The following is a 13,045-nucleotide window of genomic DNA, read 5'->3' as shown; positions in this document are numbered from 1 at the left end:
GATCCTTACCCAGGCGGCAAACCATCTTCTTTCCCCACTCATCCGGGTCCAGACATACGCCACATCATCAACAATTGGCGAGACGCGCGAAGCAACATCAATGTTTCGCGCGATGTTGGCATGAAAACGAGATAAGACGGTAGGAAGAATACGATCACGATCACAGCGTGACCAGCACGGTCGCGCGGCAAGGATGAAATCTGCAGCGGCCTCTACAAACAGCCCAGCACCAGACATATCGGTTTGGTAGAGGCTACGTAACCCTCAACCTCAGTCACCTCCCAGGACCGCCATCGCGACTGTTCAGCACATTGTGGTTTTTAATTTAACCAGGGACCTCGGGGGACCGCCATCTCGACCCATAACAGGCCTTAAAAAATTGAGATAATTGAGCTGCTGGCTGCTGCTCAGCACAGTGGCTTGCGAATGCGAAGCTGCAGCTGCATGCTGCAAAACCAAAAACCGGGAACGCGAATGGTACGAGGCCACGGGGAGGGTGAAAATGAACAGAGACGCATGACTGGAAAGGGTGGCTTTTGCTGACTTTCGTTTTACGCCAGCGAGTGAAGAACTACTTCCTCCCTCCCTTCTGCCTTCTCCCCTGCCCCCTCTCTCATCACTCTCAGATCTCTCCCTCCCCCTCCCTCCTTCCCTTCATCTCTCTGAATTCTGCACACCTCGCCGTCCACGCATTCCGCGCTCGCCCTCGCGGATCCGGCAGCCCTTTCTTCGCCGTCGTTCTTGCCTCCGCTGTCCTGCTCTCCTGGAGGCTGCTGTTGGGTCACCAGTGGCTGGACTCGACCCCGCGGCCTCCGGGGGGTGGGTTCGCTGGATGGTTATCGCCTCCTGATCCATCCGGACCCCGGATCCTCTGCAAAGGCACCGCCTTTGTGGGTTGGGTTCTCTGCGCCCATGCAGAAGGGTTTGGCGCGTCGGCGGTGAGGCAGGGCTCTGGTTTAGTTCTTGCGTTGGACTAGTCCGGAGATGCTTCGTGGAACGGGGTACGGGGGCGGCGATGCGCGGAGGCGGGCACTGCGCTCGTCGCGGCGGCATCTGCCGGGGTGGATCTGGTGGCTTCTCGGGATCTTCCTCCTCGTCGGGCTCATGCTCTTCGTCCTGCACCACAACCAAAAGGAGCAGTTCCGGCCGCCCGTCGTGGTGAGTGTGGCAGACCTGGTCTTGTGTAGCTTTCAGATTGCTCAATTCGGCGAGATCTTCCGAAAGATCCCTGCTTTGCTGTTATTGATGAAGAATTGTGAGAAATTAGGTGTCTCTATTTATGTTCTTGTCACCTGCTTCTGCTACGTGGATCTCGATTAGCACTATGATTTGGTGATCTTTTAAGTGTACGCGAGAATGCTCATGCTTTCATGTTGTTGACCTGTATTTACACGCACTGAATGTTATCTATGTTTGTAGAGCACGAGGTTTTGACATTATGTGCAGAGTATGGCTGGGTGGTAGGCTCTTGAGTATCAGAGTACAATTTTTTGCCCTAGATCTTTATTGCCATATTTCAGTATTGGATCCTTTGAAGGTTAGTATGGAGTCATCCACTTTGCCATTTTATGGAAATTTTAGTTACCACATACTATTTCGTTGATGGTAGAAAGTGTTTGTAGTTTATCATGATTGGTTGTTAGAAATGGCAAACATGGTATGTGATTCTAGGAGTTGGTGTGTCATGATATGTGATAGTCTGTCCCTGTACTTTTTTGGTGATCCGTTCAAGTACTTAGTTAGGGTGTCGTTCTCACAAGGTGGTTTCACATCCTATCTGTTAATAACAAATACTATCCACACACTAGGAAGATGAGTGTTTTCTTTTCATCCGGGGTGGACATGTACTGGAGAAATTTAATCTGTATTATACATTAATATTCAGTACTATGTGTGGTGTTGTGCTTTGATAACCTCAAGTGATTATTCAAGGCCTTCTTGTTGTATCTGAACCCTCCCAAAATTGTGGCAATTGGCAGTCATCATTTATAGTTTCTTTTTTATTTTTCCTTTGGTGTCAAGCAACTTCCAGTAACACTTAAACCTCTCTCCTTGTTTGTGATATTTAAATTGCATGAATTTGAATCGCTTCAATGAATTTCTTATGATAGCAATGAGTCCTACATGTGATACCTGCTTAATAAGGTTCTTGGGATCGCACAATTGAGATTTGAAGATGCCGAAGTGAGATCAGATGAAATCATCAAATAGAATAGGATACTGTTGAGGTATATGATACCATTGTTGATTTTAGCTTGTGGTATAGTCTTTCTTTCAGGTACATGATTTGTGTTAGGTTTTATATAATTAAATTTATAATCAGAGTATCATATCACGTGGCAGAATGATTAAGTGCTACTTGAAACCAAGAAGATTAATTTGTTGTTATGGCTGTCCGGTCTTTAGTTATTTTTAGCTTCAATGAAATATTAAATTCTATTGCACTGCCAATGTCTACCGGTAACTTGACTATCCAACGGGGTGTTGTAAGGTGCTTGTTGTAAGGAGATTTTTGTGTTTGGGCTTTTATTATGACTTGATGCATGATAATCATAACTTAGAAAATCAGTTTTTTATGGCATACAAAGAGAAAATTGAATCCTGGGCATTAATGTGCTGGTCATTCTTTGACTACGGGGGTGTTTGAATGCACTATAACTAATAGTTAGTTGGCTAAAAATTGTTAGTGAAATTAGCTAGCTAACAAATAGCTACCTAACTATTAACTAATTTACCAAAAATAGCTAATAGCTGAACTATTATCTAGGGTGTTTGGATGTCTCAACTAATTTTAGCCACTAATTATTAGTTTTAGTGCATTCAAACACCCCCTACATTGTACTAAAAGGGTATTGTATCCTCTGCAGTGTCACATGGATAAATGGGAAGTGTTGTGAATGGTCTGTGTTATTGGCAATAAAGAGTTCGCTTAGATAGCTTCACCAATCACTTTAGGACCATCTCAGGGTAGATCTAGGGCTTGTTCAGCTTTTTTTTAGCTTTGGCCGCCAGAAGCTGCCGCAGACGCCAAACGCCCAGTTTTTCAGCCCGCTTTTGTGAGAATCGTTTTGGTGAAAACCGTTTGAAATCAACGTGGACACAGAATCGATCGAGTCGCCGCGATAGTAGGAATCCGTCACTTTCTAGATCCTAAACCTTACAGACCCCATCTTCCTCCATACGTAATCTCTACGATACTCAGATTTTCCCCACAATCAGATTCTTCCTACAGCTAGATTCTCAGAAAAGCTCGTCAGAAAAAAGCCGAAACAAACCGCCCCCCTAATCAAGTAATCATCTCATCATATGAAAGGGTATTGAGTGGTGGGATCCTGAAAGACATACTGATATAAATCTTAAACCAGTTTGAATCTTGAATTTCTCTAGATTGATGTTATGAATCAATCTACTAGAAGTTCCAATCATTTATTTCTTTTAACATCTGTCTGTTTATGTTGTTATCTTCAGAACTACATGTTGTCGTCATATGAGAAAAAAAGTGAAGCCGGTAGCAAATCATATCAATTCCTATAGTTCTGTTTATAGAAAAGTACTTTTGCATTCAAAGGCGAGGTTTTAACACCATATGTGATGGAATGTCAAGAATTGGCCACATCATAGTTCACAAGCAAACAAGCTCTTCGTATCCATATATATAAGCCATATTTTCATACAGTAGGTCCTCAGGTGGTTCAAGTGGTGGTTGAGTGGTTCACATTCACTGTAAATGAAACGAAGATAGCATTTTTTTGTGGGTGCTTTTGGAAGCTTTTTCCTTATAATTACTTGATTAGTTCATTAAAATATAACACCCAGCACTTGATTATTGTTAAAGCTTTGCAAACCTGTATCTGGTTAATGTTGGATTAATTTAAATTCTACTTCAGATATGGCAGCTTCACATGAAGTTAGACTTTTTTCACTGGAAAGTGATGCTGTGATATTGGAGTAAATGCCATTTTAAAGTAAAAACCTCAACGGTTGGGTTGACTTGCTTTAAGAAGTATAGTACTGAACTACTGATGCTACGATAATGGACTACTGTAAAATTAAAAATGTTAACGTTTTTACATCTAATGAACTGTAGTTCAAAGATTGAGGTTTTTTCCTTCATTCTCTCTTTTATACAATCTTGATTGGTTGCTTCTGCTGTAAGCAGAAGTAACTGTTCCATTTATGAAAAATTTGCCCTGCATGTTCCCATGTTTTTATTTTGATTTATTTCAGGATAATGGTTCAGCGATCCAGGAAGTCCCTCGTGAAAAAGTGAATTTCTCAGAAGAACTTTTGAGCAGCACATCATTTGCTCGCCAATTAGTGGATCAGATGACTCTAGCAAAGGCATATGTCATCCTTGCAAAAGAGCAAGGTAATCTTCAGCTTGCATGGGAGCTTAGTTCACAGATAAGGAATTGTCAAAGATTGCTATCTGAAGGGGCAGTTAATGGAAGAGCAATCACTAAAGATGAAGCCCATCCTATAATAAGCCGGCTAGCACGGTTAATATACAAGGCTCAGGACTCTCACTATGATATCAGCACAACAATAGTGACATTGAAGAACCATGCCTTGGCACTAGAGGAGCGTGCAAAGGCAGCAATTGTTCAGAGTGCTGAGTTTGGCCAGTTAGCAGCAGAATCCTTCCCCAAAAATCTGCACTGTCTAACTGTGAAACTGACAGAGGAGTGGCTTCGGAACCCGAAGCATAGGAGTCACTCAGAGGAGAACCGGAATTCCACACGATTGGTGGATAATAATCTGTACCATTTCTGTATATTCTCTGATAATGTGCTGGCCACTTCAGTTGTTGTCAATTCTACGGTCTCCAATGCAAATCATCCTCAACAGCTTGTGTTTCATGTGGTCACCGACAGAATCCATTTTGGCGCAATGTCAACTTGGTTCCTCATAAATGACTTCAAAGGTTGTACTGTTGAAGTCCGCTGCATAGATGAGTTCTCGTGGTTGAATGCTTCTTCATCTCCTCTTGTCAGGCAGCTATCTGAGGCGGAAACTCAGGGTTACTATTACTCAGCTGGTTCCAAGAATCCTGAAAGAGAAACAAAATTCCATAATCCAAAGTTTGTTTCTCTACTGAACCATTTACGTTTCTACATTCCTCAGATACTTCCCAACTTGGAGAAGGTGGTGTTTCTTGATGATGATGTTGTGGTGCAAAAGGACCTGACTCAGCTGTTCTCCATTGAGTTGCATGGCAATGTCATTGGAGCAGTGGAAACCTGTTTGGAGTCGTTTCATCGATACAGCAAGTATCTAAATTTTTCGCACCCTACCATCAGCTCCAAGATTGATCCACATACTTGTGGATGGGCTTTTGGAATGAACATTTTTGACTTGATAGCCTGGAGGAAGGCGAACGCCACATCGTTGTACCATTATTGGCAAGAGCAAAATTCAGATCTATTGCTCTGGAGAACGGGAATTCTTCCTGCAGGCCTTTTGACATTTTACGGCCTGGTGGAGCCCCTAGACCGCAGATGGCATGTCTTGGGTCTTGGGTATGATGTAGACATAGATGACCGTTTGATTGAGAGTGCTGCTGTTGTGCACTATAACGGAAACATGAAACCGTGGCTGAAGCTGGCTATTCGCCGTTACAAGTATATATGGGAGCGGTATGTGAATATCTCACATCCGTATGTTAGAGAGTGTATGTTGCAATAGAAAGCCTGCAAATCTCTGTATGTTCTTGGATGGTGTTGAAGCTGTTTCCTCACACGAGGCTGCTTTCGAGCACATTGTATGAGGGAAAGGTTCAGAGGTAGTAGAATATATACCAGTCATCAAAGAAGTCAACTGTTAAGTTTCTTTTTCTTTTTGGGTTGGGGGAAGATTCATTTTGAGATGAAAATAATTCCTTTGCAGAGTTTACATACAAATCTGGACTGGGAATTTTAGCAGTCTAACCAGATACATCTGGATAGATATTGTAAAAGAGATACAGTTGGATCAATGAGCATTTTTTCTTTGAGATTTAGGAAGTGCAAACTGTGAGCTCAACTGTGCAGGGTCAGTGGTGCTGCATTCTTTTAGTACTATCTTGTTTTATACTGGCGAAGAAGGTTCTGCCTCCCTACTTGTATAAGTAACTGTTTTAGTTTGTGCTCTCCATACTTAAAGGCTCTGTTTGGAAGCGACCCAGTTTAAGAAAACCAGTTTTTATCTTTTAGCTAGGAGAGCCAGCTTCTTGATTCTTAAGAAACTGCGAGTCTAATTTCTATAAACTGAGTCATAAACTGACATGTTTGGAACCACATCAATTTTTATAAACCAGATTCTTAAAAGCTAGTTGCTGATATTGTATCACTGATACAATAGATTTTTTGTGGCGCTAGAAGCTGTACTTGTCGATGGTATTTCTAAGCCACCCAACCTAGCCTTCATGTTTGAAACCCTCAGTTGCTTCCTTTCTGTTACGACCGCTGCAACTGCATTTTTTTTTTTGCTTCATTCGTTGTTTCTGGAAACGGCCTGGGGTTATTCGTGGCGAATTGTCTGTCGTTCATCTAGGCATGTAATTCGAGTTCAACAGAACCGAACCGAGGAGGGCGAATGAGTTTAATCTATGTGGTCTGAGGAATCAGCTGTATAAACATGTACTCCCTCCGGTTTCCTATTAGTTGTCGTTTTGGATAAGGTTCGAGTCAACTACAAATAACTATTTTGTTATTTAGTTTTGGAACATAATATTTATATGCACCAATTTGTCATAAAAAGTACTTTTATAAAAGTATAAATGTATTAAGAGTTCATTTGTATTTTAACAAAAAACATTGGTCAAAGTTATATTTTGGAGACCGTGTCGTTGTTCTAAACGACAACTAATAGCAAAACCGGAGGGAGTAGGCATGTAGCTCATCAGGAGAACTGCATGTAGGTAGTACGTAGTAGATCCAGATCTGGCCGACAGCTGAAAGCGAGCGAGCGAGCGAGCACTCCTACCTGAAAAGGGCTTCACTTTTCATGTGCCGTCTCTGCAATGCATGCGTCTACATTAACGTGTGAACGACGAGACGTCTCATGTGCTTCAGCCTTCAGCGACACGGATTGCATCTCCGTACCTGGGAACGGCTAGGATGTGTCTCCATGTCTGTTGCCATGCCGTGGCATGCCATGAACCGGTACCAGCATCATGCGTTGCTGCTGTCTGTCTCCAGGCCCGGGCGCCATTCAACGGGGGCCATTGATGATGAACTCCCATAACCCTATCATGTTTCATTGATCAACCTGGCATCGTCCTTAATAACCAGGGCAGTGCAGTCCTGACGTGCATGCCTTGCCAGATCGATTACGGTCTGGAAAAAAAAGGGCTCTCTAGGAGTCGTCATTATGATCACAAGGGAAGGGGTAGTCAACAAGGGATTATATATACCCTGGCCATCACCATAAGCATTCTCAAGTCTCAACCTAATAAAAGTGATGTAATTAAGTAGATTCATCTCGGAATATAATTCGGTAAAAAGTATATTAATTGACTATATCTTATAAGTACTTTGTAGAAAAACGTAGGGCTTGCCTTAGAGAAGTATGTTTCAGGATAAAGAGAGTACTGTATATGGCAGCAATCAGAAATGCTGGCCGCCCGTTATACATATGGAAGTATGTTCTCACTTTCACTCTCTCTCTCTACACACACACACACACAAAAAAGGACACATGCGTATAGATGATATAGTAGAGTAAAAAAGATTGGATAGAAGAACAAGAAGCTAGCTTCCAATGAGCTAGTCAGAAGCCACAAGTTTCGTGTAGCCTTAGCTTCTTCATCGCCATCGGCTCCTCTGCTGTCGTGAAGCACCAGTTGCAACTTGCAAGCAACGATCGCAATCAGGCGTGGGGGGTGGCAGTGCCGGCACAGTGTTCAAGGGCTGCTGTCGACAAGCGCATCTCAACGGTCGATTACACAGCTGCCAACAAACACGTCACTCGCATCATGGTTTGATGAGCTGCATGCATAGCAGAGGATCGCTGTTGGAGACAGCAAAAATATGCAGCATGCACGCCCGTAACAGAGGTGGCGAGAAAAACTGTCGAGATCGGTTCTACCTTTTCCGCATGGGATCCAAATAATGCGTGTGTGGAACAATATAATAATAGAGATCGCACACGCTTTTTGACTACGTACGTACCATGCATGTTTACATTATTGGGCGTGCTTCCACACTGCTTTGGTGATTAGAGAAAATGTTCTATTTAATTTGTGAATTTATTTATTTTCTCCACGACATAGTTTGCTAGTGTATTTTTCATTTGTCTAGCTTAGAAACTCAAATCTTCTTAGGACTTTTAAGAGCAAGTGGATCAAAGGGGAATGATGGGACCAAAATCTCTTGCCATTCAAAATTGAATAGCAAGTAATATTAACCCCCTCAAATCCCCTCCAATTCCTTTGCTTCCAAACAAGAGCAAGGATACCCGAGGGGGTTGAAGGGGATAAAATATCTTTGCTATTCAATTTTGAATATCAAGGAGTAATCTTCTCCGGTATCCTTTCTTCCAACCAAGTCTTTAGGGTTAGTTCGGAAACTCAAATCCTCTTCGGGATTAAAGACGATTGAAAGAAATTAGTTTATTTTTTTTTTCTAAATCATCTCTCATACCAAAGAGAATTTAAATCTCCAACACATGTCCTTAGAGATTGGAGAGAATTTTCACCTTAATCTCCTTCAACCCCAAGGAAATTTGAGTCTTCAAACTGCCCTCAAAAGGAAATTTGAGTATTCAAACTACCCTCATAGGCTCAAAGCAGTTCTACTTGCTCCCCTACGCGCCGCAACATCCCGCCGCTACCAGGCGGGGCTAGGTAGATTTATTTAGACAAAAACCTAAGCAAAATGAACCTAGATGCCACTCTTAAGTCTTAACTTCAAACACGAGCCAGGTCCTCGCTCATTCTTGCCATCGCGGCGGCCTCGCTAGAGAGGAGTTTCCTCCTGCTGCTGCTTGCTGCTGCTGCATCGTGGTCATCGTCGTCGTTCTGTAGTTTTGATGATTCAGCCTTTACAAAGAAATGCTACGGACAGGTTCATAAAATGCCTCTTCTGTCCACCATTGGTAGCTAATTGTCAGCAGTTCTTCAGCAGCGGCGGGAGAAGCTAGTGCCGAGGAAGGAGTACAGGAAGCAGAAGCCAAGGCAAAGCGTAAGAGAAGGCCTAGCGTTCGGGTTTCTGGTGCTGAGTGGGTGGTGTAGTGGGCCGTGGGCCGAATTGGTGTGGGCCGTGTGCCATTTATGCTGTGAAGAACAAGAGTGTAAACCTGTAGACTGATTGCTATAGGAGGCAGGAAATGAAATAACAAACAATTCCTCCTCACCTGTGCTTCTCCTTGCTGTGTCGGCCACCGTTGCCGCAGGGAAGACGAGTTCCTGACATTTGGTATCGAAGACACCAGTTTTGGGCGAACAGCGCCACCGTACTTCACCAGAAGCGCTCGGATGGCGAGTGCTCCAGATCCGGGCATCGCGGCGGCCTTGGAAGCACAATCTAAGTCTCTCGATGCGCAGTCGCTGACCTTGGCGACGCAGTCCAAGTTACTCCAACAGCTTTGTGACCGGCTTGAGTCCCAAGATCATCGCTGGAGCAACTTGGAGAAGGTGGTCAGTGCAAATGCGGACAACATCGCAGCGTTGCAGGCCAAGTTGGAAGAAGGTGAGATTGAAGCCTTCCGCCGCGATGTGGGTGACCAGGTCGTGTCGCAAGTCGAGGCCATGGAGGCGGCGGCTCAGGAGCGTATCGGGGCCATCGCGGCTAATGCGACTACGCGTATGGCGGCGTTGGAGAATGTCAATTCGGTCTACGAATCTTGGCGGCCGCGGATTGAAGGATATATTGAATCGCTTCAAACTTCCGTCGATTCAGTTCGTTCCGACCTCCATCGCTTAACGGATGCTCTCGAACATGGCGGCCACGACGCGCCTCACAACCAGAGGTCAGAGGAGGAGCGACCGCCTACGCCATGGAGCTTCCCCAACGGTCCGATCGGACAAGGCGCTCCACATCGGCCTCGGGAGTATGGTGGTGGAGCTTCGTTCTCCCCCAAACCATCTCCCGAACAATGGTATGAATCCACCTCCCACTCCTCATCATGAGCAGTATCCGACTTACCAGTTTTGGGAGCACTATCCTTCTGGGGCTGAGGTGACTGGGGGTCGCTTCCAGGATATGATTCACCTGAGAACCTTAGGCAATCTTTCTAAAATCCAGTTTCCATCGTTTGATGGTGAGAATCCCAGATTATGGCAGAAACGTTGTGAGGACTATTTCCATATGTATTCAGTTGATCCGAGTTTATGGATTCAGGTAGCCTATATGCAGTTCACGGGGCTGACTGCCCGTTGGGTGCAGTCGGTAGAGTCTCAGCTAGTTTCAATTACCTGGGATCAATTTGCTCATATGGTGCGCGAACGATTTGGCAAGAATCATCATCAGATGTTGCTTAGACAGTTATTCCATATTCGCCAAACTACATCAGTGGCCTCTTATGTTGAGGAATTTCACCAGTTGGTAGATCAACTTAATGCTTATCAAACCATGCCGAATCCACTTTATTATACAATGTAATTTGTTGATGGTCTTCGTGATGATATTAAGGCAGTGGTTATGTTGCAACGACCTCCCGACGTGGATACTGCTGCTGTTCTTGCCCAATTGCAGGAGGAAGCTGGAGCTTTGGTGAAGAAGAGGGAATCTCGGTGGCAGGATTCTAAAACTTATACTAAGAATTTTGGGGCTTCAGTTTCGACAGCCAGGGATATCAAGAGCAGTTCTGCAACAGGGGAGGACAAAACTACTACAGGCACATCGTCTGATGATCGGCTCACATCCTTATATGCTTTTCGCAAGGTGAAGGGTTTATGCTACAAGTGTGGGGCACCATTTGCACGAGGTCACAAGTGTGCTGACTTGGTTCAATTGCACTTAGTTGAGGAGATGTGGAAGATGGTGCAACTGCTAGAGGAAGATTCAGTGGAAGATACAGCTGATGGGGAAACAGAACTTAATGTATTGCACCTGTCGAAAGCAGCGGTTACTGGTCTGGAGGTTCCCCGTACGATGAAATTTGTGGGACATATATCTGGCTTGGATGTTTTAGTTCTGTTGGACTCAGGGAGCTCACACTCTTTCATCAGTACTACTGTGGCTCAGTACTTGCCAAATGTGACCACAATCAGTTAGCCCTTCCAAGTCCAAGTGGCAAATGGATCTCAATTATAGTGTACGCAACAGGTGATTGGTGCATGTTGGTCTATTAGTGTTGTTTCCTTTTCATCCACATTGAAGGTGTTGCCCTTGCCCACTTATGATATCATTATTGGTATGGATTGGCTAGAAGCTCATAGTCCCATGTGGATCCATTGGGCACATAAATGGTTGTGCATTCCTCTTCGGAATTCTACTGTGATGTTGCGAGGAATCCAAGCTTCGGTCATGCAGACTGCCCTGATTCAAGTCTGCAGTATTCAAGACCTGTTGGATAAGGAGCAGTCAATTCTTAAAGGACTCCCTGATGATATTCAGCAGCTTCTGCATCAGTATTCGACAGTGTTTGAGGTGCCTCAAGGAATGCCACCTGTTCGGGATTGTGATCACAAGGTGCCCTTGCTTCCAGGGGCTCGACCTGTCCAGATGCGGCCATACCGATATGCTCCTGCCCTCAAGACTGAGATAGAACAACAAGTCGCTGATATGTTGAAGACAGGAATTATCCAGCCAAGTCAGAGTGAATTTGCTTCTTCAGTCATTCTAGTTAAAAAGAAAGACAACACATATCGATTTTGTGTTTATTATCGCCACTTGAATGCCCTGACAGTCAAAACTAAATTTCCAGTGCCAATCATCGATGAATTTCTTGATGAATTGTCAGGAACTGCTTGGTTTACTACTTTGGATCTTAGAGCTAGATTTCATCAGATTCGCATGAATCCACAGGACCAACACAAGACGACGTTTCAAACTCATCACGTCCACTATGAGTTTCGAGTGATGCCTTTTGGACTTTCTGGGGCCCCAGCGACTTTCCAAAGCGCTATGAATTCTGCGTTGGCCCCACTTTTGAGGAAGGGTGTGCTTGTCTTCTTTGATGATATATTGGTTTACAACCATACATGGGCCGAGCACTTGCATAGTTTACAGCAGGTACTTCATATTTTGCATCAGCAACGTTGGTATGTTAAACTCTCTAAATGCACGTTTGCCAAACAACAAATAGCATACTTGGGGCATGTGATCAGCCAGAAGGGCGTGGCTACAGATCCTACCAAGGTTGAAGTTGTGGCATCTTGGCCTGTTCCTTCGAATGTCAAGGATCTCAGGGGATTTCTTGGGCTTGCAGGCTATTATCGCAAGTTTGTCAGGAATTTTGGGATTATTGCAAAGCCACTTACGGAATTGCTGAAGAAAGGAGTGTTGTTTGTATGGACTAGTGTGCATGATGAAGCTTTTTCTGCTCTCAAGCAGTCTCTTGTATCAGCCTCGGTGTTAGCTCTTCCAGATTTTTCAAGGCAGTTTGTTATTGAAACAGACGCTTCGAGTTCGGGCATTGGTGCAGTTTTATTACAGAATGGTCATTCTCTTGTGTATGTGAGTAAAGCACTTGGGACTCGAAATCGAGGTTTGTCAACATATGAAAAGGAATATTTGGCAATATTGATGGCAGTGGACAAGTGGCGTCACTATATACAGCATGCAAAATTTCTTATATATTCGGACCATCGCAGTCTGTCTCATTTGACAGAGCAGCGTTTGAGCACGCCATGGGAACACCGTGTATTCACTAAGCTGCTTGGTCTACAGTATCGCATTGTATATAAAAAGGGGTTGACAATGGGGCTGCTGATGCTTTGTCATGCCGACCAGTGTCTGAAAGTGAATCCTCGCTGTTCAGTATTTCATCAGGTACACCACAGTGGTTGACTCAAGTGGTGGAAGGATATTCCAGTGATGCCCATGCGCAACAATTGTTGTCTGAACTGTCAGTAACTGGGCATTCTCAGGGTAATTTTACTTTGTCTCAAGGCATTTTGAGG

General features: G+C 44.2%; 1 protein-coding gene across 3 annotated transcripts; it reads left to right on the top strand.

Moving 5' to 3' along the window:
• Window positions 1–496: 496 nt before the first annotated feature.
• On the top strand, window positions 497–6,002 carry LOC100281481 (uncharacterized). 3 transcript variants are annotated; one of them, XM_008676567.4, is made up of 3 exons: window positions 497–1,158; window positions 1,420–1,537; window positions 4,228–6,002. In XM_008676567.4, the coding sequence occupies exons 2-3, from the start codon at window positions 1,439–1,441 to the stop codon at window positions 5,683–5,685; spliced, it is 1,557 nt and encodes a 518-aa protein (XP_008674789.1). In that variant the 5' UTR covers window positions 497–1,158; window positions 1,420–1,438; the 3' UTR covers window positions 5,686–6,002. The 3 variants fall into 3 exon arrangements, with proteins under 3 accessions (XP_008674789.1, NP_001147871.1, XP_035822635.1); XM_035966742.1 differs by lacking the exon at window positions 1,420–1,537 and adding an exon at window positions 2,112–2,228 and having other exon boundaries at window positions 1,055–1,158; NM_001154399.1 differs by lacking the exon at window positions 1,420–1,537 and having other exon boundaries at window positions 551–1,158.
• Window positions 6,003–13,045: the final 7,043 nt, after the last annotated feature.

Source organism: Zea mays, chromosome 1 (assembly GCF_902167145.1).
Source record: "Zea mays cultivar B73 chromosome 1, Zm-B73-REFERENCE-NAM-5.0, whole genome shotgun sequence".
NCBI lineage: Eukaryota > Viridiplantae > Streptophyta > Magnoliopsida > Poales > Poaceae > Zea > Zea mays.
The sequence above is the reverse complement of the archived record's forward strand: the minus strand, read 5'-3'. Positions and strand labels throughout refer to the sequence as shown.

Excerpts from the sequence above, each read along its gene's own strand:
- LOC100281481 (NM_001154399.1), top strand. The coding sequence starts at position 985 with ATGCTTCGTGGAACGGGGTACGGGGGCGGCGATGCGCGGAGGCGGGCA. Across the intron at positions 1,159-4,227 it reads AGTTCCGGCCGCCCGTCGTG|GATAATGGTTCAGCGATCCA; the intron begins GTGAGTGTGGCA and ends GATTTATTTCAG.